This window comes from Sander vitreus, chromosome 22 (genome assembly GCF_031162955.1).
Source record: "Sander vitreus isolate 19-12246 chromosome 22, sanVit1, whole genome shotgun sequence".
In the NCBI taxonomy this organism is placed as follows: Eukaryota; Metazoa; Chordata; class Actinopteri; order Perciformes; family Percidae; genus Sander; species Sander vitreus.
The window spans coordinates 4,144,200-4,169,841 of record NC_135876.1 but is presented as its reverse complement, the minus strand read 5'-3'; the positions used below and the strand labels follow the sequence as shown (position 1 = coordinate 4,169,841).

General features: G+C 41.5%; 2 protein-coding genes across 8 annotated transcripts in view; one reads left to right on the top strand and one right to left on the bottom strand.

The window, feature by feature from the left end:
- Window positions 1-1,193: 1,193 nt before the first annotated feature.
- trdmt1 (tRNA aspartic acid methyltransferase 1) lies at window positions 1,194-13,864 on the bottom strand. 5 transcript variants are annotated; one of them, XM_078280698.1, is made up of 12 exons: window positions 13,733-13,801; window positions 11,747-11,806; window positions 11,507-11,616; window positions 10,820-10,896; window positions 8,972-9,043; window positions 7,794-7,859; window positions 7,409-7,478; window positions 7,248-7,322; window positions 4,912-5,237; window positions 3,373-3,430; window positions 2,601-2,730; window positions 1,194-1,563 (listed from the first exon to the last, which is right to left on the bottom strand). In XM_078280698.1, the coding sequence occupies exons 4-12, from the start codon at window positions 10,855-10,857 to the stop codon at window positions 1,463-1,465; spliced, it is 936 nt and encodes a 311-aa protein (XP_078136824.1). In that variant the 5' UTR covers window positions 10,858-10,896; window positions 11,507-11,616; window positions 11,747-11,806; window positions 13,733-13,801; the 3' UTR covers window positions 1,194-1,462. The 5 variants fall into 5 exon arrangements, with proteins under 5 accessions (XP_078136824.1, XP_078136821.1, XP_078136820.1 ...); XM_078280695.1 differs by lacking the exon at window positions 11,747-11,806 and having other exon boundaries at window positions 13,733-13,863; XM_078280694.1 differs by lacking the exons at window positions 11,747-11,806; window positions 13,733-13,801 and adding an exon at window positions 13,496-13,706.
- A 775-nt stretch (window positions 13,865-14,639) lies between these two features.
- rsu1 (Ras suppressor protein 1) overlaps window positions 14,640-25,642 on the top strand; it is a 41,110-nt gene continuing 30,107 nt past the window's right edge. For 2 of the 3 annotated variants that reach the window (XM_078280231.1, XM_078280234.1), the window contains exons 1-4: window positions 14,640-14,818; window positions 14,911-15,036; window positions 17,824-17,874; window positions 24,263-24,383. In XM_078280231.1, coding sequence (XP_078136357.1) covers window positions 14,928-15,036; window positions 17,824-17,874; window positions 24,263-24,383 — 281 coding nt within the window. In that variant the 5' untranslated portion in view covers window positions 14,640-14,818; window positions 14,911-14,927. The remainder of the gene's footprint in view (window positions 14,819-14,910; window positions 15,037-17,823; window positions 17,875-24,262; window positions 24,384-25,642) is intronic. The other variant, XM_078280233.1, reaches the window with a different exon arrangement.

Here is a 25,642-nt window from a genome sequence, read left to right as displayed (position 1 = left end):
TCTGGAAAGCCCCCGTTGCGAGGAAGCCCAGCGTGGTAAGAACTTGCAAGGGGACAGGTAACGCGTGGTTCCTTACTGTCTCACGTTGTAAAGCCGGCCCAAGCTCAGCACAGAGTTCCAACAAGATAGCCCTTGGCAACCTGAATCAACTCATTAGCCAGTCATCATCGTGGGCCAGCAAATCAGTTTGGTCTCTGAATACACGCTCTCTCCGGATTCTCCTATTTGCGATGTCTTCAAGCAGTGCCAGAGCAGCCATTTCGCATCAAGTATAGCAATATCTTTTACGCGTCCTTTTATAGGCTACACCTAATTTACCACACCTTGTTCACTTATTTACACATAATCCACAGATCAATTGAGCATCACGTGCCTCATGTATGAGCCCGAGTCAGGCTCACAGAGCCAATTGCATTTTCACATGCCAGTCTTGTAGTTGCACAGCGAGTATATATTTCATATGTGATAAATAATCCGTGTTGCGTGCAATATTAACTATATACAGAGGGTGACATGCATTTCCTGAGGGTCGTTTGTTTGACACCCTCAAGTTCAACAGAACTTATTAAGTGGTGGCAGATTATATATTTTCCCGTTTGGGTTTTGGCATTCTGATGTGAATCATCCACATCAATGATCAAACTTTTATTAGCGGTGGTAATTATGTTTTTGAATGGTCAACGTCATAGACGAATGACAGTAACTGTAGTGGAAACTTTATTTTGTCAAGTTTGGTGATTTTCAGCACCTTTCAGTTAGAATTCTCCACGTTACAGAGACAGAAAAGACTTTGGGGATGGCCCGCACATTCTCACGACTGCTCAACAGTTTGCGTGACGGCCCGCACATTCTCACGTCAAGTTATTTTTTTATACATCAAAGTGTCCGTGAAAACCAGTGTATGCAAGTTTTTCGTGTGTACGCAACGTTTATACATGAGGCCCCAGGAATTTTGGACTTGGATACATGATAACCTATGTCAGAGTGCAGGGACCCAGGTTCCATTCAGCCCAACATTATTTGTTACTTGGGAGTTCCAATTATAAATGCAAACACCAGTGTGGGTGCCACCTCCACATTTCAGCAGGAGCTGAATAAAAAAATAAATAGTTTGAGATAGTGCTGAAAAAGAATAAAATCGGGAAAAAATGCTAAATGATCAATCAGGTAAAAACATGACAAACACAAAACAATGTGCTTTACAGGTACGTTTTTAGTATATTAAAAAATCTATACTTTATGCTTATAAAAAAGGACTTGTACAGTTTGAAGTGAAATGTAATAAAACAAGTAACTTAAAAGTTAGTGCAACGTTTGGCCAGTTAACATCCCCAACAAAAAGTAGACTATACATTTTGAAGCACCGCCATTGGGCAGAGAGTAATATGCATTTACATTATACATATATTATCATGAATAATCCACAGTGACAAATGGGATGGTATCTTCCTTCAGAGTGTTGCTAGGAGACCAGCAGCTGGAGGAGTCTGGCCACCACCACAACGTTGAGGCTGTTGCCTAGAACTCTGTACTGCTGCCTGGTGCTGATCTGCTCCGGGAAGGCTGCAACATACATTCAAAGATTAGGAAAATCAGTTAACACTTGTGGGTATGTAATCCATCCAATAATATATTTAAAGCTCAATATCACATTAAGACTAGAATTGGGAAAAGAAAGATGAAGCAATGGAAATCTTAAGTCTCTGTCAAACTGTCAGACAAATAGACTTAAAAAGTGGTGTGGTAGGTTATATTCTTGTGGAAACATTGAGATCCCCGAGGAGAGAAGATGGAGGAGGGATCAACGAGGAGCTATAACCGAGGATACAGAGAGCAGCCTTCTTGGAAGCCGTGCAGCTGAAAGCCGTTGCTAACTCCGCCCACACAGCTGATGAATTAACGTGATGCTTCAATGGAAAGGACGGCTCATCCCTCTGATAACACATTTCCTCTCTCCTCGCATCATTTCCCACGTTTCCTTGGTGGGATGCAAGGAAGGGAGGCAAGTGGAGGAGTCGAGGATGCAATTCAATGAAAGTGAGATGCCCCTATGGATTAGGGCTGCACGATATGAGGAAAATATCTATTTTGACTGATATTGCAATTGTGATATGATTCACGATATTAGAGGGAATGATCATTTTTGTATTCGCATTTGTCATTGAAAATGGATTATAGTGTGATTTTTGTAGGCTGTCTCTTTGTAGGAAGACTCTGCACCACCTCAATACTTAATTCACAATGGTTTAACACATATTTTACCTTTAACAAATAATGTGCCCCCTCTGCGTTTTGGATATTGCACTACAGTCCATATCGCAATTTCAATAAAATTGCGATTAATTGTGCAGCCCTACTATGGATTTATAAAAATAAACTTGGATGCAGAGCCTTGTTCATTTGTGTGAGAGTTGCTCAGTGGTGCATGGAGCCAAAAAAGTTAGCTACTTCCTGTTTAGCACGCTCAGTGTTGGGCCCCAGCATGAGTTTTGAAAGATAGGCAGTTGGAAAGGATGCACATGATGTGCAGGATGAGAAAAAGGGGCATGGAGGAGACAGAACTTGATCCAGCCGTACGGGCTGACAGATGTGTGACTCACAGAAGCTTTGGGGGAAACCCATGAGGTTGGCAACTTCTCTCGGGGTGAAATAACGGAGCTTCAGCTTCAACAGCCGCTGCAGTTTCTCTTCTTCAGAGCACTGGTCCAGACCTCCAAACACATGGTCCATCTGCAGAGCACACACAGCAAAGGCCTTCAACACACTAACAGACAGAATGGCATTGTTCATCACACTAAGGCTACATTCACATTGCTACGTTTTGGTTTAAAAACTAATATCTTTTGCCACGTTTCCCCCTCTCACTCCCCCTGCTCTGACGTTTCCCCCTCTCATTCCCCCTGCTCTGGCGTTTCCGAGCCCCTAAACCAGAGACATTTGGAAACACTTCTGACCCGTTTTGGTTTGGAATCTGCGGGGTTGTGTTGCATTCTCAACGGCCACAAACGGAGACTGTTGGCACTGACGCTAACGTTTCTCCTCCTGATTAGGTCTTATCGGTCACAGCGTCTCGTTCTGAGACTAAGCCACTAACGTTACCATGGCAACTACTAGCAGCGGGTGGAGTCTCCACGTTGCCTCCTGTTTATGCCCAGTATACAAGAATTTTGAGATATGAGATTTATGCGTGTTTGTTTAAACAGAGATACGTTCTTCTACTGGAGATAAAAACGCGTGTGCACGGAGATCGCTTTTGGCTCAAAACTCTGACGGAGCCGCGACTGAGCTGGAGCGCAGCCGGACATTGGGCGCACATGACCGTTACCTTGGCTGGTTAGTCTTGTTGATGCCTGTGCTGACGTTCCAACCTACCTCTGTTTCCATGCAGCACTGCAGCACTGAGCCAGTTCCCTCCACATACCGCCCATAGCTAGGGACGAAACACAATCACATGACAGCATTACTGAATGATCAACCAATCAGACAGAGAAACAACAGTGCTCAGATCAGAGGAAGACCTGACCCAGGACCCACATTGGACTGGTCTGAATTATACCAAAGCCGGTCTACGGAAAGCTCCCTATTCAGCCCCATTGTACCGAATTTGGTTGCAGTTCCACCAGAGTTCCACTGGGGGTGATCGCAGGTGAGTGCAAAATGAATGGGAGTCTATGGAGCTAGACGGCTAAATTTGTCTCTTCCGCCTGATTGGCGTTGAGAAATCTCAGATTTGATTGTAGTTTTTGCAAGTTCAACATGGATTATAGCATATAGATCTTTCTAGCACGTGTATTGACAGGGAGAGCCTAACCTGTCAGCTGTGTTGTCCATGCCTTGAGAGAAAAAAGGAAGTGACTCAAAACTTGCCGTACGATGTGTATGACGTCATTGACATTTTAAAAGGCTTTTTAGAACAAAAAAAATCAACAACCTGCAGTGTGTATTTTCTTAGCCTCCCCTTTCGAATGCAACATTCAAATTACTACACAAAAAATAGTTTTGAGGGGTATAGCTCCATAGAGTCCCATTCATTCTGCACTCGCCTGTGAGCTATATGGATCAAGAGTGGAACTGCAACCAGTTCAGAAGCTGGAAGAAACGAGAGAGTGGAACTTCTTCCCTTATTAGAAATTCTTTGATTATACTCTGTATAAATTGGGTCAAGTATGGTCAGGTTTTCCTGCCATGGGGCTGTGTGGTCTGCGAGTGTCTCCGAGCTGACTGTCATCCAGATTCTCCACCAAGGGCATCTGCACTGCGTTCAGGCTGCGTTCCGGTTTTGTTCTGTCCTCCAACATGCGCCATACCACACCGGGAGCGTCTCAGAAGCAGAGTCTTGCTGCCCGACTCGCAGAGTTTATTGTCTCTACAAGTACTTTACAGAACAATCAGGTGTTTATTAAGCTAGTATCCATCTTCCACTCCAAGCTCTCCTACAGTTAAACTCCATGCCTTCTCTTTTCTGGTGTTGTCCTGATAAAAAGAATCTGTGATGTCAGTTATGTGTTTCCACTATCCCACTTGTTGTTAGTGGTGTTGTTAAGGAGACATAGCCTATATACAATATTTGGGGGGGGGGTGTTTTGGTAAACTGACTGGATGCTCTCGCGGTTTCATTTCCAGTTTCACGCACGCTTCACGCATGCTTCTGGGACGCGCCGTGGCGCGGCTGGTGGAATATCAAGCATCGTCTTGAATGGCCATGTGGGCCGCGGCGCCTCAGGAACGCAGTGCAGACGCGCCCGGTGGAAAATAGGGGTGACAATTACAGCTCTGATCACAAATCAGAAAAGAGAAATTTTCACTGAGGTTTCATCTCCGATTTGCATTTACTATGTTACTATTCTTGTGCAAAACTGCAGTACTAGTGAGACAAGTGAAGATAGCGACAGGGAGATGAAGAGCACCCACCCTTTGGTGAAGCACACAGACCTCCTGCATGTGGGCCTGACTATGTCCAGGAGCAGAGCATATCGCAGCAGAGTTTTAGGAGGAAGGAGAAAGTCTTCCATGTTTACTTCCGTCTGTGGTTGCAGGAAGTCTTGGACCTGCCTGACAGACAGATCGTTGTTCTGACTCCTCTTCCTCTGGGCATCCATTGTGGTCTCGAGCTTATACAGAACCTGACCCCCCTGCTTTCCCTCCTCTGGCTGCCAGGTACCTGAGCAGGGAGGGCTCGACACTGTGGGCGGCTCAGGGAAGTCCCTCTCAGCGGGATGTGGGAAGGCATCTAAAATCTAAGATGACATACTGTATCAAAAGCCTTACATCTGCAGTACCAGTACTACAAAGTCCTAACAGAATAAAAAGACCCAACAAACTTGATTTCCTCAAATTACAAACAAACATTACATCGGGACAATGTCTTTGGTACAGTTCATTAGGGATAGAGACGTTCTGATACCAATACCAGTATTGGTATCGGCTCCGATACTGCCTAAAACGCTGGTATCGGGGAATACTGGAGTTTATACACTGATCCGATACCACGTAATAAAGCCCTAAAGAAAATCTACGTTAAAGTAGTTTATTTATGTTGTTTTTCCGTTATAACTGATTGTCAAACTGCAGAATAAAAGAAGGTTCTGGGGGTGTTCATTGTTCATGTTTCAGAAAGAGTTTAACCTGAGCCAGACTGACAACAAAGATAGAAATAATATCACATCAGGGATAGTAGTATACAGCTGTTAAAACAAAATAAAATATGACACACTGGTATCAGATCGGTACTTGGTATCGGCCGATACGCAAGTTCAGGTATCGGTAAGCAAAAAATGGTATCGGACCATCTCTAATTAGGGAGTTCTGTTGATTATCCGGAGCAACTGCTGCTCACTGAAATCCAATTCCCCTCTCTAACATTAGGGTAGAGGCAGACATTTTAAAACCAGGACAAATATGCCCAAACTGTTTCCATGGCTACTGTAGGTACCAATAGAGGCAAGTCAGAAACGATCCGTCTAGACTCCTTAAAAAAGGCACCATGAGTAGGGTGTTCCTCAAAAACTAAAATATAGACTCACACAAAATTACATACTACGAAAGTAATCCCTCTCAATCATTATGAGCCACTAGAGGTGTGTGGTGGTGTCTGTATCTTCTTTTCTTCTTTCTGTGCTGTGTGCGGGACGTTTGTGGGCGTCAGCCTTTGGGCATGGGCGTAAATTTCATCTACCAGCTGGGGTGGGGGGGGGGGGGGGGGAGACAATAAATATGAAATTTCTCAAGAGCTATTTTAAGGGGACACAGATAATACATACAAAATAGTACAGCTGTAGAGGACACCAGTAAGTAGGCTGGCGAACGGTTTCATTCACTTTAGACTATGGATGCACCGAATTCCCAATCCACTGGTTAAGATTCTGCCGAATCTGAATCCTACTGCCATCCTCAGTCCATTAACACAGTAAACACATTAATGAAGTAAACAATGTCCACAGCAGTGTATTTTTTGTACCTGAAGTTGCAGCATTTTGGCTGCTGTCTGTAGATTCCTTCATGCACAACTCATATTCTTTCGGATGTTTCATACCAAATGTTTTAACAATGTTGTGTATTGTTTAGGGTCCTTGCCACCACGAGACAAATCAGCATTGCAAATTGAACATGTAGCTGGACTTGAATGGTTCTTTTGACTGAAAGTACTGCCAAACAACACTTTTTCTGCTCACGAGTTCCATTTTCACTTTCTCACAGCCTACTGCATTGAACGGTCCACCTATGTAAACACCTTCCTGTAATCAACGGCGGCGTCATTACATCGACCAGCGTAGTGCAAGCGTAGGGTTCGGTGGGAAAAAATTCTAAGGTTTGGCAGAAACAGATCCCCGTCAAAAAGCCCAATATTCGGCCGAATCCAAGATTCAGTGCATCCCTACTTTAAACATCAGATGAAGTGATTCTTTTCTCTAATACAGATGAACTGAGAACCGAACCTTCTAGCAACCAAGCTAACTAGCTAACCAGCCGACTCATTTTCTGTAACCAGTGAAAACATGTTGGGAGATGTTTTTAAACTTTAAAATGTTGCCCCGTTTGTATTGTTTTACTACTTACAAAATTATTTTAATTAACTTTAACTAATCACACAGAAATGGCAGACTGTCACAAGGTTTTGTACCAAAAGGATTTGAAAAAATATGAAATATTACCATTGTAACTGCAGCTTCGGCTGACACTGAGAGCTAGCGCTAAAATGTTTCTTTGATACATTTCATGACACCAGGATTACTGTTGGCATGCCTCACCTTTGAACTGATGAAGTTTTCTGTCGAAATCTTGGCAATCAGGAAATAACGCAGTCTGGAATTTGGCATCCCGACCTGGATTTATGGATAGAACAGTGATGTAAATAGAACTTGCAGTGCAGATGTATTTATTGAAATGAGTCATAGTGGCTCTTTCTTACACTTGTGGGTGAGACCATGATCTCATGGAAAGTGTATCCACATTCCACGAGTGTTTTCACCAAACATTCCCTGGAGAGTAGAAGAAGAATATGAGGAACACCTTCACCTTGCAGTGCTTTTAACAGTCATTCCAAATCATTAGTGAGAAAAAACTAAAAACAAAATGACTTACACGTAAAATGTCCAATATTATAAAATGAAGACTTCAGTACTTAGTACTACTAATCATTAGAGAGTTAATTTTGACCCAAGTATGCTTGTTGGTATTTAAAAGCAAAGAAAATGTGCACATTTTTCAATACAGATGATTTCAATACTCCCTGCCTACTGGCACAGTGACCTTTCAGGCTTTTTGAATGCACCGTGCATTGTCTCCATGGTTACCTGGCAGAGGAGCTCTCGAAGCCTTTGACGTTCTCCAGCAGGATGAAACGCGGCAGCCTGCGCAGCCTGGCCACACACCATCACATGGAGGGAAGAAGGGATCAGAGGCTTTATTGACTCAATGTTTTATTTACATTTGTAATAGTTTTTAATTGAATGATTCAAACTTCCATTTGGTACAGTAGGCTGGTCCTACCAGACTCTGGTACAGTAGCCTGGTCCTACATTTCATTTGTACAGAGAGTCTGGCCACTCTCCATTGACAAGTGTTAACTTCCTTGAAGGCGGGTACTCTGTTGAAGTTTAAAACTATTGGATCTGCCCAGAGCCACTCTGGATCTGCCATAACCAATCGCTAACGTTTGGTCGTGACGTCGGCTTAGCATCGCTAGTGTTCGCCTTATCCAACTCCTTCACCACTAACGGAGCGAGCTGGAAAATCTAACTTTTCCCGAACTCAATGGGGAGGAGGGCCACAACATCATGGCCACCAACAAAACTCGTTCTTGCTCGGGCTTTAACTTCTGGATATTCTGCAGCATTGCCACAACGGACCGAATGGTTTCGCTCGCATCTTTCTCCGCCGCCATTACAGAACTACAACTCAAACTAGCGCACAACCTCAACGTCATCGTTCTCAGCCACTCCCTGGGACAAAACCCAAGAATATACCACAAACCCAGACGGAGTACTGAAGGAAAATGAAAATTGAGTGGAAGTTCGTAGGAGGGCGGAGCCAGGCTAACATTGCTTACAATAGAGTTGTAAAAAGTCATAGTATAGCATGTCAAAAAGTCATAGTATATAGTATGCTACAAACTTCACAATAGAAAACTTTTTGTGAAGTTTGAAGAAGAGCTTTGCTAATGTTAATTCCACCTTGTTATCGGCTGCATTATTGTGCAGTTGATACTGAAACACAAATCTGTTCCTATTTTAATCTGCAGACATTTGGGGCACCTGGGAAGCTCAACTGGTTGAGCGTGCGCACCATATACAAAGGCTGAGTCCTTGCTGCAGCTGGCGTGGGTTCGATTCGGGAAAGAAAAAAACAAAACAAAAAAACAGCGCGTGGCTAGAAAATTGCATTCTTACAAATTGAGATTCCAATATGAAAATGTGTTTTCGTCCAGGCCGACCAGAGGGCAGTATAAAAACAAAACGTGGAGATGAAAGACCTTGGCAGAAGATCGAGGATGTAGAGGAAGCTCTTGGTTCTCAAGTCAGCAATGTCCCCCTGAAGTCCTAACCTGCACAGAGAACAAACTAAGAGAAATGTTCCCTATACTTCAAGTTCAATACTTTATTGCCATGTCAACACAGTCGATTGTTGTCTTGGTGCCAATCAGGTTAAAAAAAAAGGCAATACATACACAGGAACATACAGTACATAAAAAAATAAATAATAAAAATAAAGTGTCTCGTGCAGTCTATAAAGTGCATTTGAATAAGGTGCATTTAGTACAGGTTTACTCTGCAAGGTGCCAGAGCATTAAGGAGCCTAATAGTGGCAGGGTAAGTACTGTTACAAAAGCGGGATGTTTTGCCTCCGAGACTTTGAACTCGCTTTCCAGAGGGCAGTAGTTGGAAGAGGGTCCTGGCAGGGTGGGAGGGGTCGTCTAGCACTTTCTGCGCTTTATGGCTGGTCCGCGTTAGCCTCGTGAGACCGTCTTGATCTCGCGAGCTCCAGTTTTCCACTCGCAGATCAGTCTGGCATCTTTAGATAAAGAAAATGTTGAGCCATTCGCCAAACGACCGACCAATCACCGTTGGTTTTGAGGCGGGTTTAGGTGTGACGCAACAGTTGTTTCGACTGTTCAGTCTAAACAACTAAGCGTAGATAAGAGGGAGAGAGATGGGATAGCATGACTTATAATTTTGGATGCGGTGTGCACCACCTTCTCCAACTGCTTCCTCTCTGAAGAGGTGGAGTTACCATACCAGACAGCGATGGAGAAGACTAGCACACTTTCCACTGTGGCACTGTAAAATTGGAGCATTGCATACCTAGCTACACCAAACTTCCTGAGCTGGCGCAGAAAGTGACACGGTTGGGACATATGCCAATAACCTCGGTCAGTAACTCCAGCTTCTGTTAGAGAGCTGCAGAGCAGTGTGGTCGTATGACTTCCCATTTCTGCCGTTTTGTTATTACAGTTTCCAACCCTACACCATCTTTGTTAGGAGTTTTTATATTGTAATTGGTACATTTTCATTTTATACATTGTTGGTTCTTTGCTGCATTTCTTGTTTGTTAGGCTTTGTTGTAACTTACTTGATTTGAAAAACGTTTATTACTATAAAATGTCTCGTTACTCCTTTCAACACAATTTTATTATGATAAATACATTTAAAGAGTGTACTTTCTTTACAAATATGTTAGCTATTTGTTTATGGTCCAAAATCAAGTATTAATGTATAGTTTTCAGTCAAATGACACAGGCACCCACTAACTAAGACCTAAACATAAAAAAGCCCAGGCACCCGGCATTTGGACAATTTCTTGTTCCAAATTATTTCTTTTAGAAGGTGCGGAGAGAACCTGGATGAAACATTTAAACTCCACAAAAAAGGTTTGTCTGACTAGTTTGGATAACTTGTTGGATTACATTGCATATCGCAATGGTGAAAGAAGTATTCAGATCCAGTTCTAATACCACACTGTAAAAGTTACAAGTGAAGTTGTGCGTTTAATGGTCTAATCATTTCAGCTGGACTTGTAGGCTGTTCTATTGTTGGCTAGTTTCATTTAGAATAAAACATCAGATTTTAAAAACTACATGTGTTTAGTGTGCAGGAACCTTAATGTGTAAAGTAGCTAGTAACTAAAGCTGTAACAGATGAATGTAGTGGAGTAAAAAGTACAATATTTCTCTCTGAAATGTAGCGGAGTAGAAGTGGAAAGTGGCATGAGACTCAAGTAAAGTACAACTACCTCAACATTTGGACTGAAGAACAGTACTGGAGTAAATGTACTTAGTTACATTCCACCACTGCTCAGTGCACACAAAACATAGCCAACCTACCTGGTGAAAGGCTGGCACGGAGGACTCATCAAAATCATGTCAATAGATAGTTTATTGAAGTCATCTAGTGATATGCCCTGGAAATGAAGGAAAACTATTCAAGGTTTCAAAAGTTAGAACATGGCAAAGTTAAAAATAAAGCCCAGAGGATTGGTTCATCTGTGAATCATTCTACGTGTGTGTGTGTGTGTGTATATATATATATATATATATATATATATATGTATGCGTGTGTGTGGTTAAATTAATGTGTTGATCCATTGCTTCATCTTAAATATTCCTGCTCAGGATCACAGAGGTTTGAACTAGGGCTGGGCAATATATGGATATTATATCGATATACGAGACTCAATATTGTCTTACATTTTGGATATCTTAATATGACATGTTGCCTTTCCCCGGTTTAACATTTTTTTACGGACTTGACATGAGATGGCACTGTGCTTCAGGAGGAAAAATTGCCCAAACTGCATAGCGCCCCTTTAGTTATTTGCCTTTACCCACTAAGTCAATGTACCCACATCATTGGTGATTATTTATCAAAACTCTCATTGTGTAGTTTTTTGTGTGAAAGCACCAATAGTCAACCTTACAACATCAACATGGATGCATTTGGTCAAAAATATCGTGATGTTTGATTTTCTCCATTTTCTCTAGTTAGAATCCAAAAGATCCACTCTCACCCACCTCAATGGTCTTGTTCCACAGGGCCGTGTCAGGGAAATTGTGCCCGTAGATTTGATTGGCCGTGGTGTTTATGTCGATGGCAGCCACTACCTGGGCAGGTATGCCACTCTCTGGAGAAATAAACAATAGATAATAAGCAACAGGTGGAAGATTTTCTTAAGATTTTTATTAACATAAATACATACAGTGGGGAGAACAAGTATTTGATACACTGCCGAGTTTGCAGGTTTTCCTACTTACAAAGCATGTAGAGGTCTGTAATTTTTATCATAGGTACACTTCAACTGTGAGAGATGGAATCTAAAACAAAAATCCAGAAAATCACATTGTATGATCTTTAAATAATTAAATTTGCATTTTATTGCATGACATAAGTATTTGATCACCTACCAACCAGTAAGAATTCCGGCTCTCACAGACCTGTTAGTTTTTCTTTAAGAAGCTCTCCTGTTCTCCACTCATTATCTGTATTAACTGCACCGGTTTGAACTTGTTACCTGTATAAAAGACACCTGTCCACACACTCCAACCTCTCCACAATGGCCATGACCAGAGAGCTGTGTAAGGACATCAGGGATAACATTTTAGACCTGCACAAGGCTGGGATGGGCTACAGGACAATAGGCAAGCAGCTTGGTGAGAAGGCAACAACTGTTGGCGCAATTATTAGAAAATGGAAGAAGTTCAAGATGACGGTCAATCTCCCTCGGTCTGGGGCTCCATGCAAGATCTCACCTCGTGGGGCATCAATGATCATGAGGAAGGTGAGGGATCAGCCCAGAACTACACGGCAGGACCTGGTCAATGACCTGAAGAGAGCTGAGACCACAGTCTCAAAGAAAACCATTAGTAACACACTACGCCATCATGGATTAAAATCCTGCAGTGCACGCAAGGTCCCCCTGCTAAAGCCAGCGCATTTCCAGGCCCGTCTGAAGTTTGCCAATGACCATCTGGATGATCCAGAGGAGGAATGGGAGAAAGTCATGTGGTCTGATGAGACAAAAAAATAGAGCTTTTTGGTCTAAACTCCACTCGCCGTGTTTGGTGGAAGAAGAAGGATGAGTACAACCCCAAGAACACCATCCCAACTATGAAGTATGGAGGTGGAAACATCATTCTTTGGGGATGCTTTTCTGCAAAGGTGACAGGACGACTGCACCGTATTGAGGGGAGGATGGATGGGGCCATGTATCGCGAGATCTTGGCCAACAACCTCTTTCCCTCAGTAAGAGCATTGAAGATGGGTCGTGGCTGGGTCTTCCAGCATGACAACGACCCGAAACACACAGCCAGGGCAACTAAGGAGTGGCTCCGTAAGAAGCATCTCAAGGTCCTGGAGTAGCCTAGCCAGTTTCTAGACCTGAACCCAATAGAAAATCTTTGGAGGGAGCTGAAAGTCCGTATTGCCCAGCGACAGCCCCGAAACCTGAAGGATCTGGAGAAGGTCTGTATAGAGGGGTGGGCCAAAATCCCTGCTGCAGTGTGTGCAAACCTGGTCAAGAACTACAGGAAATGTATGATCTCTGTAATTGCAAACAAAGGTTTCTGTACCAAATATTAAGTTCTGCTTTTCTGATGTATCAAATACTTATGTCATGCAATACAATGCAAATTAATTACTTAAAAAGTCATACAATGTGATTTTCTGGATTTTTGTTTTAGATTCCGTCACTCACAGTTGAAGAGTACCTATGATAAAATTTACAGACTTCTACATGCTTTGTAAGTGGGAAAACCTGCAAAATCGGCAGTGTATCAAATACTTGTTCTCCCCACTGTACATACATAGACCTGTAACAAGTATTACATAATTGTCTAATTGTCAATATTTGTATACACAATCAAGCAAATGAATTGCTAACATTAGCTAAGGTCTTAAGGGGTATTTTTTGTTTTGTTTTTTAATACACCCAATGTTGTTCAACAAGACTGACGAAGCAAGTCTTAAAAAAATAAATAGTGATTATTAATATTTTACGTGTATACCGCTATGGATTGTGGATTGGCCATAGAAAGTCCGCTTGAGGCTCCATGTGGATTTGGACCATTTGGACAACCCGCCGAACATAGAACATTAGGATTTGTTCACGGTAACGATAACTGTTAACGTTAGTCCCCTTCAATACAACACACCGTGGCAGAGAGAACTGTCACGGCTTGGAACTTATGAAGAAATACCACTACTTTAAACCTTCAGACCAATCTAGGGACGACAAAGCTTACCCTTTAAAGCATAATGCATCCCTCCTATCCCACTGTAGAGCTCGAGCACCCGCCATGGCACCCGCTCACTCTCCATGGCACGTCACTGCTGACACTTCCTCCTCCTCCTCTTCTTCTTCTACATTTAAACAGCTGACAAGTTCTTCTTTGTGATGTTTCATGGAGGTTGTCAACAACGAAATGGCGTATTACCGCCCCTTTCTGGTCTGGAGACTGGAGTGGGATTATATAATATAATATTAATATATATTATTATATTGTAACATGCACCCATGCAGCTGTCAGTTTATTAGGTCCACCTAGCCTCAGGGACTATACAACCAAATAGCAATGCATAGAGAAACATTTGAAACACAGGAATAAATATATAAATAAATAGGTACATTTAGGTAAATAATTATACATAAGTGAATATGTAATAACACTATGTCATTATTATGGCAACATTTTGCATGCACACAAGTTAATTCATTGTTACAGAAAAAAACTTTCCTGAAATATCTTGCTGCCACAATGTAGGGATTATTTACAGTCATAGTTTCACGTACATATACCATATGCATTTACATATATATTTTTAAGGAAAATATTTTGCATAAAATATATAATAATAAAATATGATTAAGGTTATGAGCAAATGTGCATCTTCCCAATACATGAGAAAACATTTGAAGTCAAAACCTAACTAGACAAAATGTATGATAAAAGAAATATATAAGACTTTCAACTATCTAGCCTATATTCGTCAGATAATTATTCAAGACACTGGCACACAAGCAATATTGTAGGCTATAAAATCATTCCAGCAAATCGTATTTCTGTTTTTGCTTTAAGAAAAAAGATAAAAAAATATAGAGACAGAGAGAGAGGAGTGGCTGAAGGAACCGGAAGTATCCTATTAAGGAATGGTGTCTCTCACATAAACTTCCGGTTGGGTGTCAGCTTGAAGCGAAGTCTCTATCAGAATTTTCAAAGCCAGTATATTTCTCTTTTTCATTCCTTTTTTCCCCCATCCCAGTGTTTTTCTTCGTGTCGCCGTAGCAGCCGAGCCTTCACATTCTCCCGCCGCTAACCGTGTGATTGCTGGTTTGTTGTCGTGGCTCTCATTTCAACGCTACAATGTAACCTTTCCAACTAACGTTAACTTACACGCTGTGCTTTTTTTTTTTTTGATTCAGTGATTACAGAAAAAAAAATGTCCAAGTCTTTGAAGAAGATAGTGGAGGAGAGTCGGGACAAGAACATTCCAGAGGTGGAGATGTGCGACAGGGGCATTTCCAACATGCTGGACATCCCAGGACTATGTAAGATATATTTATTCCATTTCACCACCAAAATTCATTCAAATAGAATGGTTCCAGAGTCTATCCAGAAGCAGTTTCAGATTAGAGAGAGCAAGTATGAACTGAGGGGAACGTGCATGTTCACAAAGATAAAGATTAGAACAAATGTCAAACAAAGATGTATATCAGCAAAAGGAGTAAACGTGGAACCTTTTTAGATGAGGAAGTAAAAATGTGTTACACACTACAAAGATTTAAAAGAAATACTAAAAAGTAGGATGATTAACAAATATAAAAGCAGGCATGAATGGCAATGTGTACTACTACTACTACTACTACTACTGTATATGAATGGGAATGTATTTAGCTTTGTTTATTTTTACTTCTGCACATATGTGTGATAGTATGTATATAAAATACAGAAATTAATGATAATACATTTTATATAAATTGATAATATCCTGAGGGACTTAAGAACAAAATAAGAATAAGGTAGAATGTAAAAAGGGTAGTGTAAGAAGCAAATGCTTCAACCTCCACCTTTTCGATCAGTATTGATTATAAACGAATTACAGTGCTGCTCAGTATTGAGTATTGGAACCCCTGCTAAAGTTGACTAAAAAGAGGAATTAAAAAAAATCATCTTTTGGAAATTGATCTTAATGCCTTAATTGAAAAAAATAGGAAAAATCCAACCTTTGAGAACACCAATTTTCTATGTGAATGAATAATGTATTGTAAATAAAAAATATGTTTTTCCTTAAAATACAGGGGGCATAAGTAAGTACACCCCTATGTTACATTCCCATAGAGGCAGGCAGATTTATATTTTTAAAGGCCAGTTATTTCATGGATCCAGGATACTATGCATCCTGATAAAGTTCCCTTGGCCTTTGGAATTAAAATAGCCCCACGTCATCACATACCCTTCACCATACCTGGAGATTGACATGGTTTTATTTCAGTTAGCCTAATAAGCCTGATTTGCATTGAGAGATGATTTTATGGAAAGTACCCCATGCCAATCTCTAGGTATGGTGAAGGGTATGTGATGATGTGGGGCTATTTTAATTCCAAAGGCCAAGGGAATTTTATCAGGATGCATAGTGTCCTGGATCTATGAATGTATTTAGGCATGGTGTAGTGTTGGAATGTAACTAAGTACATTTACTCAAGTAGGCTACTGTTAAAGGGATATTTCACCATTGGAAAGATGAATATGTCTTTAAATTGGGTCACCTATGTAGTAGAAATGTGAAGAAAAAAAAAATTAGAAATTGGTGGCTTCTAGGCCGAGAAAAGCCAGAAAATGTGTTTTTGGCTCATGTGGATGAAACACACCAAATCCCAGAATGCACTTGCTTCGCTGCTTTAGCGTCTACTTCCAAGCCACGCCTACCGTTACAGACAGACAGTGAGACAGTCAACTCAACTTTAGTGTGTTTTATTGTCATTTCAACCATATACACGAAACAACGTTTCACCGTGGCTCAATTGGTTACACAATTAAAATATATGAAAATGACATACGAAACAGGATACATTTAGTGCACACACATGATATGCTCCGTAAAGTTCAGCTAACACATAGCTAGCTACTAGCATTAGCGCTTGGTGGGCTGTATCACCGAGTATACAAATTTGCATGTAATGTAGAATGGTCGGCATTTAATAGTCACAAACTCCACCAGCAGTTAGCAGTTAGTTGGATACAAGCACCCCATTTCTGCACCAGGCAGTCCGTGTTAACACAGCTCAGACCAGAGGCATTGAGCAACACCGCTGGTCTCCATAGCAGGCAGGCGAAGCTGTGTCGAGTATTCGGTCTGTAATAAAGTGTCCTGCATATTCTTCGATCTGTACCAATGTATCCTGTTGGTACACGTGTGCGGTAGTTTGAATGCACATAATTGTTGTTCTAAAATTTCCTTCGGGATGAATAAATCTATCTAAAGTTTTGATGCTGAGAAGCCACTAAGCTACGCGAGGCAAAAAAGCCTCTTATAACGCAAAATGAATTTTTGCGTCAAGAGGCTTTTTTCCAGACCCACAATACAGAGATCTCTCGTCTCAGGGGGACATGAGGGAGGGAAGCACGGTCATTCAAAAATACTACCGGGTTTCTACTGATACAAAGCTTAATGCTAAATCGGTGAAGTATCCCTTTAACCCTTGTGTTGTCTTCCCGTCGATCTGCAACTGTATTTGTATTTCTGGGTCAAAATTGGTCGACACTTTCTCTTACTTTTCCCGACATTTTTGTCACTTTTTTCCAAGTTTTTTTGTCACTTTTCTGATATTTTTGTCATGTTGTGTTTTTTTTTTGTTTTTTTTTTTTTTTTTTTTTTTTTTTTTTTTTTTTTTTTTACATTTTGTCCATTTTTTCAATGTTCTTATATCATTTGTTTACTTCAAAATGCTATAAAATTGAATAAAACACCCAAATTCAATGAAAGTAGTGAACTGATCATATATTTTACGGAACCATCCGCGTTATTTTAATTTTTTTTGACAATGTGGTTGAAAGAAACCCAAATTTTCGGATATAGAAACTTTTTGAAAATGAGGACAACAGGAGGTTACAAATTTGTACTTTGCTTGAGTCTTTTCATGCCACTTTCTACTTCTACTCTACATTTTAGAGAGAACTATTGCACTTTTTACTCCACATACAAGTATAAATTAAATAAAAAAAAAAAAAAGTGTATTATTAATTGCAGTCCTTTATTAAAATGTTGTGTACAAGTAAGATAGTGCCGAGTGAGTTGCAGTGCTGTTGTGTTGACTGGATGTTCCATGTCGTTTCAGTCACTCTGTCTAACATCACGCAGCTGGTCCTCAGCCACAACAAGCTCACAGGTAAGCCTCTCACACACTGTCAGTAGTAATGTATTGTAAGTAATGTAATGTGGAGGAAGGTCTGCGAGACTAGTAATAATGTGGAACTGTTGTTTCTAACCATGGCTTTTTAGGGCTGTCCTCAATACCATTTTTTTGTGTTTCAAATCTTCGGGACTAATCAACAGGGAATATTCGCAGTTCAGCGACATCCTGTTGTGTTCTTTAAGCCCCCCAATTGTATCACAAGAAGACTTTATATTTCGTAATTATTGGCTGCACGATATGAGGAAAATATGCAATATGCCATAATGTTGAATATTGCGATAACGATATAACTTACTATACTACTTTACTATATTACTATAAATAACAGATATTAAAGTGTTCTCAGTTCTGCTGCTTTCAGTGTTCTGCTTAAATACAACCCATTGCTTGTTGAATTTAAAACAAACAAAAGGAAATCATTTCCGACATTCTTGCACAAATTGAACATTGAACTCTATAAAAGACACCACTAAAAAAAGAATGACGGTTACATTTTAAAATGCAATTTTCTGCTGATATTTTCTTTCAACTAACAAAAAAAATCTCTGCGTGTCTTTGTCGCAGCCTATTGCGATGTTTATTGCGCCAGTTACCGCGATGACCATAAAAAATGATATAATGTGCAGCCCTAATCGTTTAGAGATGTCTACGCTCACTTGAAGGTGCCGTTAAACAAACTCCCGTGCAGTTCAGTGCTTGTGTTTGGTGTTTTTATAACGTTCTTGTGGCAGAGACAGAGGCAGTGATGTTTCCTGTTTCCTGTTTCCTGTACGGGACTCTCACACCGCCTCAAAACACACTGACAAGTCTGATCTCCGGTTACATGACTGACCGCCGCAGCGTGACGTGGGGTTGCGTTTCTCCAACAGTTGAATCTGTCGCAACTTATTAAGAGTATTGAAGGAAAAAACTGAACAAAAAATGAATATTCAAATCCCCAAATTGAATATCTACCCAACGAATGAATATCCGAATAGGTTTGTAAGTAACTAGCTACATAATGTCAGCATCCAAACCCTGACCCTTATGCTGAATGAATATATTAATGTTTAAGAAAAAGGCAGAAAAAAAGAGAAATGCATGGAGAGTTATGCAGGGCATTAGAATCAGCAGTAATTTGGTGCAGTGGAAGCCATTTGCAGACATGCAGGTCCTATGGTAATTGCCAATTTTATGTTCATTTAAGAAAAGAATTCAATGTTTTTATGATAATAAAGAGGCGTGGTTTACTGCATAGGCTGTGTACTCTAGGGTGTGATTACCACACTTTTCAAAATCCAGTTAGTGTCCCCTCCACCTTCGTTTTGATATTATTTTATTTATAATTCTGGGTGATTGGCCCCTATTTTAAACATTACAGACAGTAAGAAGGCTTTTTCTTCTACGTAGTTTAGTACTATTCTTTCTGGAAGAATTTATCATTGTCATCAACTTTTATTACTCCCTGGATGTTGTATCACCATAGTTCCTAAACATGTATGGAGAAATGATGGAAATGGGATTCAAATTGAAAATATCTTTTTGGCGGAGGACCCCCAGACCCGCTGTTTGTGTGTCACACACACACACACACACACACACACACACACACACACACACACACACATTTCTAAAACCAAAGTTACAGCCCTGTGTGTACCTGTGTCATTACATTATCTGGGTCACATGACAGGGATATAACCAAAAGATGGATCCTGGGATTCATTCAAAACTTTTAACTTTGTTTGAAAAAGTCATACCTAAATGAATGTTTTTAAATTTGAATGAAAGAAGCGATTCTATTGTTAATCGCCTTTTTATTTCTGAGCCAGTGAAGTGTACAGCAACATTTTGGAATTGTTAGAAAGTCCCAGTTGACTTGTGTTACTCCTGGATTGGGAACAATGTACAGGTCGAGTGCACATGTTTAGCAGCAGCCGATTGGAAGGGATGCGATGGCGTCTTGCACCAGCAGATGTCACCACACCCCCATCAACACTCTCACACTAACCTGGGTTTCAACTGTTAGCAAACATTTAAATAACTGAATAACCACATGACGTTTCGCTTATGTATTAAAATAATTTCTGGTAGTAAAGTGTGAACATGAACTTTAGAAATAAATGGTTTGCCACTTTAACTTGACCTTTTGATTTTCAACAGGTATGTATAAAACAACATTTGACATGCACGTTTTCGTCAGTGCTCGCTGATTCGGGGACATGCTCACCTTCCGCTGTGTTTTCTAATCTGCTGCTGGAGATGGAAAGATTAGACACATCTCACAATCTGGGTTATTTATAGGCCAGATCAGACAGAAATGGCGATAACGTAATTGGTGTAGTTACCCACCTGCAGGCACTCTCAAGGTATGCTCGGTAACTCTCAGCTGTCCTGCCAGGACAGCAGTCTGATCCTACAGACACAGCTGCACCGTGTCAGACAGGACGGGGCTGCACGCTGCTGCTCTGTAATCAAGAATAGAGCTGGGAACCGAATTTTAATACTTTTTAGGCACCAACCGAATTACCTCTAAAGCCCATGTGTCAAACTCAAGGCCCTTGGGGCAAATCGGGCCCCTCGCAGAATTTAATCCGGCCCACATCAGTTTAGGTTCATAATAAATTTTGGCCTACCTAGTTTTTTTTTCTCTCGCTTTTTCAACATTTTTATCGCCTTTTCGGAAGTTTTTGGCACTTTTTGTCGCTTTTATCTTTGATTGGCTAAGTTACTTTTTTGGGGCTTTAAGTCGACCAAACTGGAAGTGAGAAGACTATATGAGACATGCAATAATACAGTCAAAGATGCTTGACTTTTTTTTTTTTTTTTAAAGAATCTTTTTAGGCCTTTATTTGACAGGACAGCTGAAGATATGAAAGGGGGGGAATGACATGCAGCAAAGGGCCACAGGTCGGAGTCGAACCCGGGCCTGCTGTGACGAGGAGTAAACCTCTATATATGGGCGCCTGCTCTACCAGCTGAACTAACCGGGCGCCCAAGATGTTTGACTTATATCGATGAAATAAAAGCATGTCAATGAACTATACTGGGTCTGGCCCTTGATGTGATTCTTATTATCCAGTGTGGCCCTCAGTGAAGTTGAGTTGGACACCCCTGCTCTATAAGTATTGAGTATCGAAAAGTGCCTCGTCATTCAATACCTAAGGAGCAAATTTCATCAGCGTCACTGAGCCAATCAGCACGCAGCATGCTTCCACCAAGATCTAGTAATGTCTGTGATTGGCTTCCTATTGTTACACGTTGTGGAGACACGCAGGAAAAACTTTACGTTACACAGAGACGGCTCACGTAGTAGGAGCTGAAAGATATATAAAAAGATTTCTGCCATAATGTGTATTGCTGTAATTTCTTTTTGGTCTATAAAGACCTAAAGTATTGGTATCGTTACAGATATGGGAAAATCTTTGAACGATACCCAGCCCTGGTCAAGAGTTCCAGTAAAATTTGGAAAGGGGAGAGAGGGAGAGCTTCCGCTGGGACTCTGTGTTCGCTTCCAAGTGCAATAGGGTTTGGTTCCCTTTAAGGCCCGGACACACAGAGCCGATAATCGGCCGTTGGACAGTCTGGCGAGGTCAGTGACTGTTCGGTGTGTTCGGTTCCGTCGTCCGTCCGAGGGGCTGTCGTCCTTCATTTTGGCCGATTTGACGTGTATAATCGGTGGGGCGGGCACTGCTGGCAGTCGGACTGAAGTGACCCATCTGATTGGTAGAGTGCTAACCCAGAAACGGGGAGCGGAATGAGCGTGACTAGAGTCTCTCAAAATCTGATGAAAATCTTTTAAACTGATCTTTGTTGATCTGAAATGAAGACAGATTCAGCAGCTGCATGGCCTATTTCTCGCTTAAAATGTTTTCATGAACACGTTTCGGTGAACTACTTTAGTACAATATGAGATTGTATTCTGAACAAGCCGCCATGACAGTCTATCTTTGAATTTCCGGAGAAACCAGACCCATGTGACGCGTTCGTCCAATCAGCTGCCGGTTTTCATTTTTGGGAGACAATACAGACTAGCGTTGCCTGCTGTTAGGGAGACGTATTACGTCTCGTCACTTTGGTGTGACTTTTTTGACCAACTCGGGGAGACGGATCAGTCCAACTGCCTTTTCTGCCGACGTTTGGCCGTCGGCTCTGTGTGTCCGGGCCTTTAGGTGAAAACGTGATCCCAACCATCCTGACGAATACAGGAAGTGAACCAAAAAACAGTGCATTTACTAGCCTACAATTCTAATATGACCACACATCGCTGGTCGTCTGTGTGACAACATCATCTCTCTCATCATGGCCACCCTCTCTTTCACTCGCTGTCTGTCCGCTGCTCATTGTTCGCCTTCTTCTAAAATGAGCAGAAGTGTCGGCGAGTTTCACTCAGATATTCTGTCCAGTGACAATCCAACAGACCAGTGACCATTTTCCACGTGAAATTTGTTTACAATGTTTAGTGTTTGACAAAGCGCAGTGTGAACACAAACTGAACCAACTGAAAAATGTTGCAACTTCACCCCTGAATCGCACTGAGTTGTCCAAACTATAGGTTTTAAAAGCACCCTAAATGCCACCTGCCGTGTCACTGTCTTCACGCAGGGCTGCAGGATTTTCCTCCTCAAACAAACCAGCATATAACACGATACTCCCGCAGCTCCCCCTGGTCACACTAACGCAACAAGCCAGAGGAGCCCATATGGAAATCAATATCATATATAGTACGGAGGACCTTATAAATACTGTCGGTCCGTCAACTTGGATCGGAGGTTGTGGTGCTCCATTGATTGAGCTGTTGTCAGTGGCCCACAGAGGGGAGGAGGCCGGCTACATGAAATTGATTTCTGGCATCCTCCGTGAACCGTGGGACCTTTTTTAAAACCAGGACGAGTCTTTACTGACCCTCAGACATATGGCAGAGTGTCCATCTGTTGATTGTTGTACTCTAAGCACTGGCATCGTGTCCCTGTTCCACTCCATGTACTGATACTGCGACATCAACACTGGTGGATCGTGTCGTAGTGTGTGTACTAAGATGGTCTGTTGAAACACACACACACACACACACACACACACACACACACACACACACACACACCTCAGTGGTGGTAATGAGGGAGGGACAAGCGCTGCTCTTTTCATTTTCCCCACCCTGATTTTATCCTGTTGGTTTGGGAATTGAACCGACGACCTTTGGGAATTGAACCGACGACCTCCCGGTCACAAGCTTGCTTCTTTAACCTTCAGGCCACCACTGCCACTACTTTTAGTAAGTGTCATTTGGTTTTTGTCATGACAAGTTATGGTTAGAGTTAGGGTTCATGTGAGAACGTTACACGTCGTAGAGACACGCAGGAAAAACTCAAGTAAAAAAAAATGCTTCAGGAACAGGTATCGAAGTCATGGTATTGGTAGCGGTATCAAACAATTTTGAACGATACCCAGAAGGTTAAACAATCTGTGGTGTGATCTACGCACTAGGGGACCTGGACGGCCTTCATTTCTATCATTTTACACAGGCTCAGGCTGGGCTTGGGCTCAGGCTGGCGCTCCGGGTTGCACGGTAAATGAGCGATCAGGTCATGCGTTTCGATTGGCGTGAAAATGGATACTGAGGAGGTGAAACGGAGGCTGGCCTCTGGAGGACTTATTTTATTTCTTTGTTCCAACTTCTAAGTGGCTGATGTTAATGATGTTAAAAAATGTATAAATGACTCATTCTTGACAAAAGAGCTGTGTACGTGCGCACATTTGAATAATGTCGGGCTGTAAACGGGTTCGGGCTTTTAAAAAGCTGTCAATCAAAACGTACTTGTTGGGCTCGGGCCGAATTCTGTCGGGCTTGGGCCTTGACGGGCCTAACTTTTAAGGCCCGATTACAGCTCTACTACGCACACACACACACACCCAGGTCCAACTGATACAGTATCAGTATGCCCAGACCTCACCTCTCCAACACTCATTCTCCTGGCAGCATTCAGGTCAGGGCCTGGCCGCCTGTCTTCCACTGCTTCCCTCTCTCTCTCCTTCCATTGATCAGTGTGATAATCCGATAAACTTTGTGTTCTTTGTTATCAGCCCATTGATCTGTGGCCGCAGACCACGGGGCAATAAAACTGCAGATGGAAGTGAAGAGAGAGAGTGCAATATGTGTGCCGTTGGAACATGTAGCATGCAGCTGCTAATGGACTCATCAATTACAGCGGGTTTGTCAGAGCCCCGCAGCTAATGACAACACGCCGACTGTCAGGAATAGGGGCTGTTGATGAGTGCTAACCACACTCTGTAGACACTGTAGAAAGGTACAGACATCTTGAAGGTGTGTGTGTGTGTGTGTGTCTGATATGCTTTTCATTTCCTTCCTCTGTGTGTCTCCCAGCGGTGCCTGCTAACATCTCCGAGCTGAAGAACCTGGAGGTTCTGAACATGTTCAACAACCAGATAGAAGAGCTGCCCACCCAGATCAGCAGTCTTCAGAAGCTGAAACACCTCAACCTCGGGTATGTCCCACTCTAAATTGGTTAACACACACACACACACACACACACACACACACACACACACACACACACACACACACACACACACTGTTGTTTATTTACTGCTGCTCCGAGGCCAGGCTTGTCTACTGTCTGATTATTCTCCTGTTTTCTTCATAAATGCACGCATGCACGCAATGGCGTACCTTTGGGTTTAACATTAGGGGGGTTGAGATCTCCACCCAGGAGTGTAGTCTTATTATATATATATATATATATATATATATATATATATATATATATATTAGGGCTATCAATTGATTAAAAAATGTAATCTAATTAATTACATACTCTGTGATTAATTAATCAAAATGAATTGCATACATAATTAACGGTGCCTGAACCGATACTTTTTAAGAAAGTAAAAAAAGAAAAGGAAAAAAAAAAAGGGTACTAAACAACAGTTGGTGACATTAAAGAACGGCTTGTTTATTGCTAAGGCCATATGGTCAAAATTAAACGTTTAATAATAATGTATAACAATAACTTATTTCTCTAGTAAATTGCTGTTGAACGACAAAAACAACCTCCAGATGGTAAAGGACATTTACAATAACTTCAAATGCACCACGAGGCTGTAGTTTACCAGTTTCATTGAACGCACCGTCTGTGTTGTTTCTCCGACGGCAGCTGCAGATTGTTACATACTGGTGTTGAATCCTCTGCAGTGAAACACAGTCAAACTTTACACCGTTTAGCGTTAGCTGTCAGGATTGTAACCGTGTTTATCCAGCTACTAGCTAGCGGTAGGCTAACTTTAGCTGCTGTCGAGTATAGTGTTAACTAGCGTCACGTGCAGCGGGGTTTGTGTTGTGTATCGTCCGTTTCAGAGCATCAGAGAGAAGCGCAGACATATCAGTGGCACCAGATTTCCGTCTGTATGCAAACGTCGAAATTAACGCGTTATTTTGACAGCCCTAATAAATAAATAAATAAATATATATATATATATATATATATATATATATATTATTTTTATTTATTTATTTTTTTCCTGGCTCAGAATGTGCCTTTGTGGGGGAACATATAAAAGTGGGGGGTAGAATATTTTCAGCGTCAAATACATTTTCTGCATTTTGATCATTTCTTATGCACCAATTTATGTCGGCAATACCTTTTGTTTATGTGAAGAAAATTACAAGTGTCAATACAAAATATAAAAATATAATGGAATATATGGCAGTAAGGGGGCTTTTACATCAGGGCCCGGATCCTAAAGT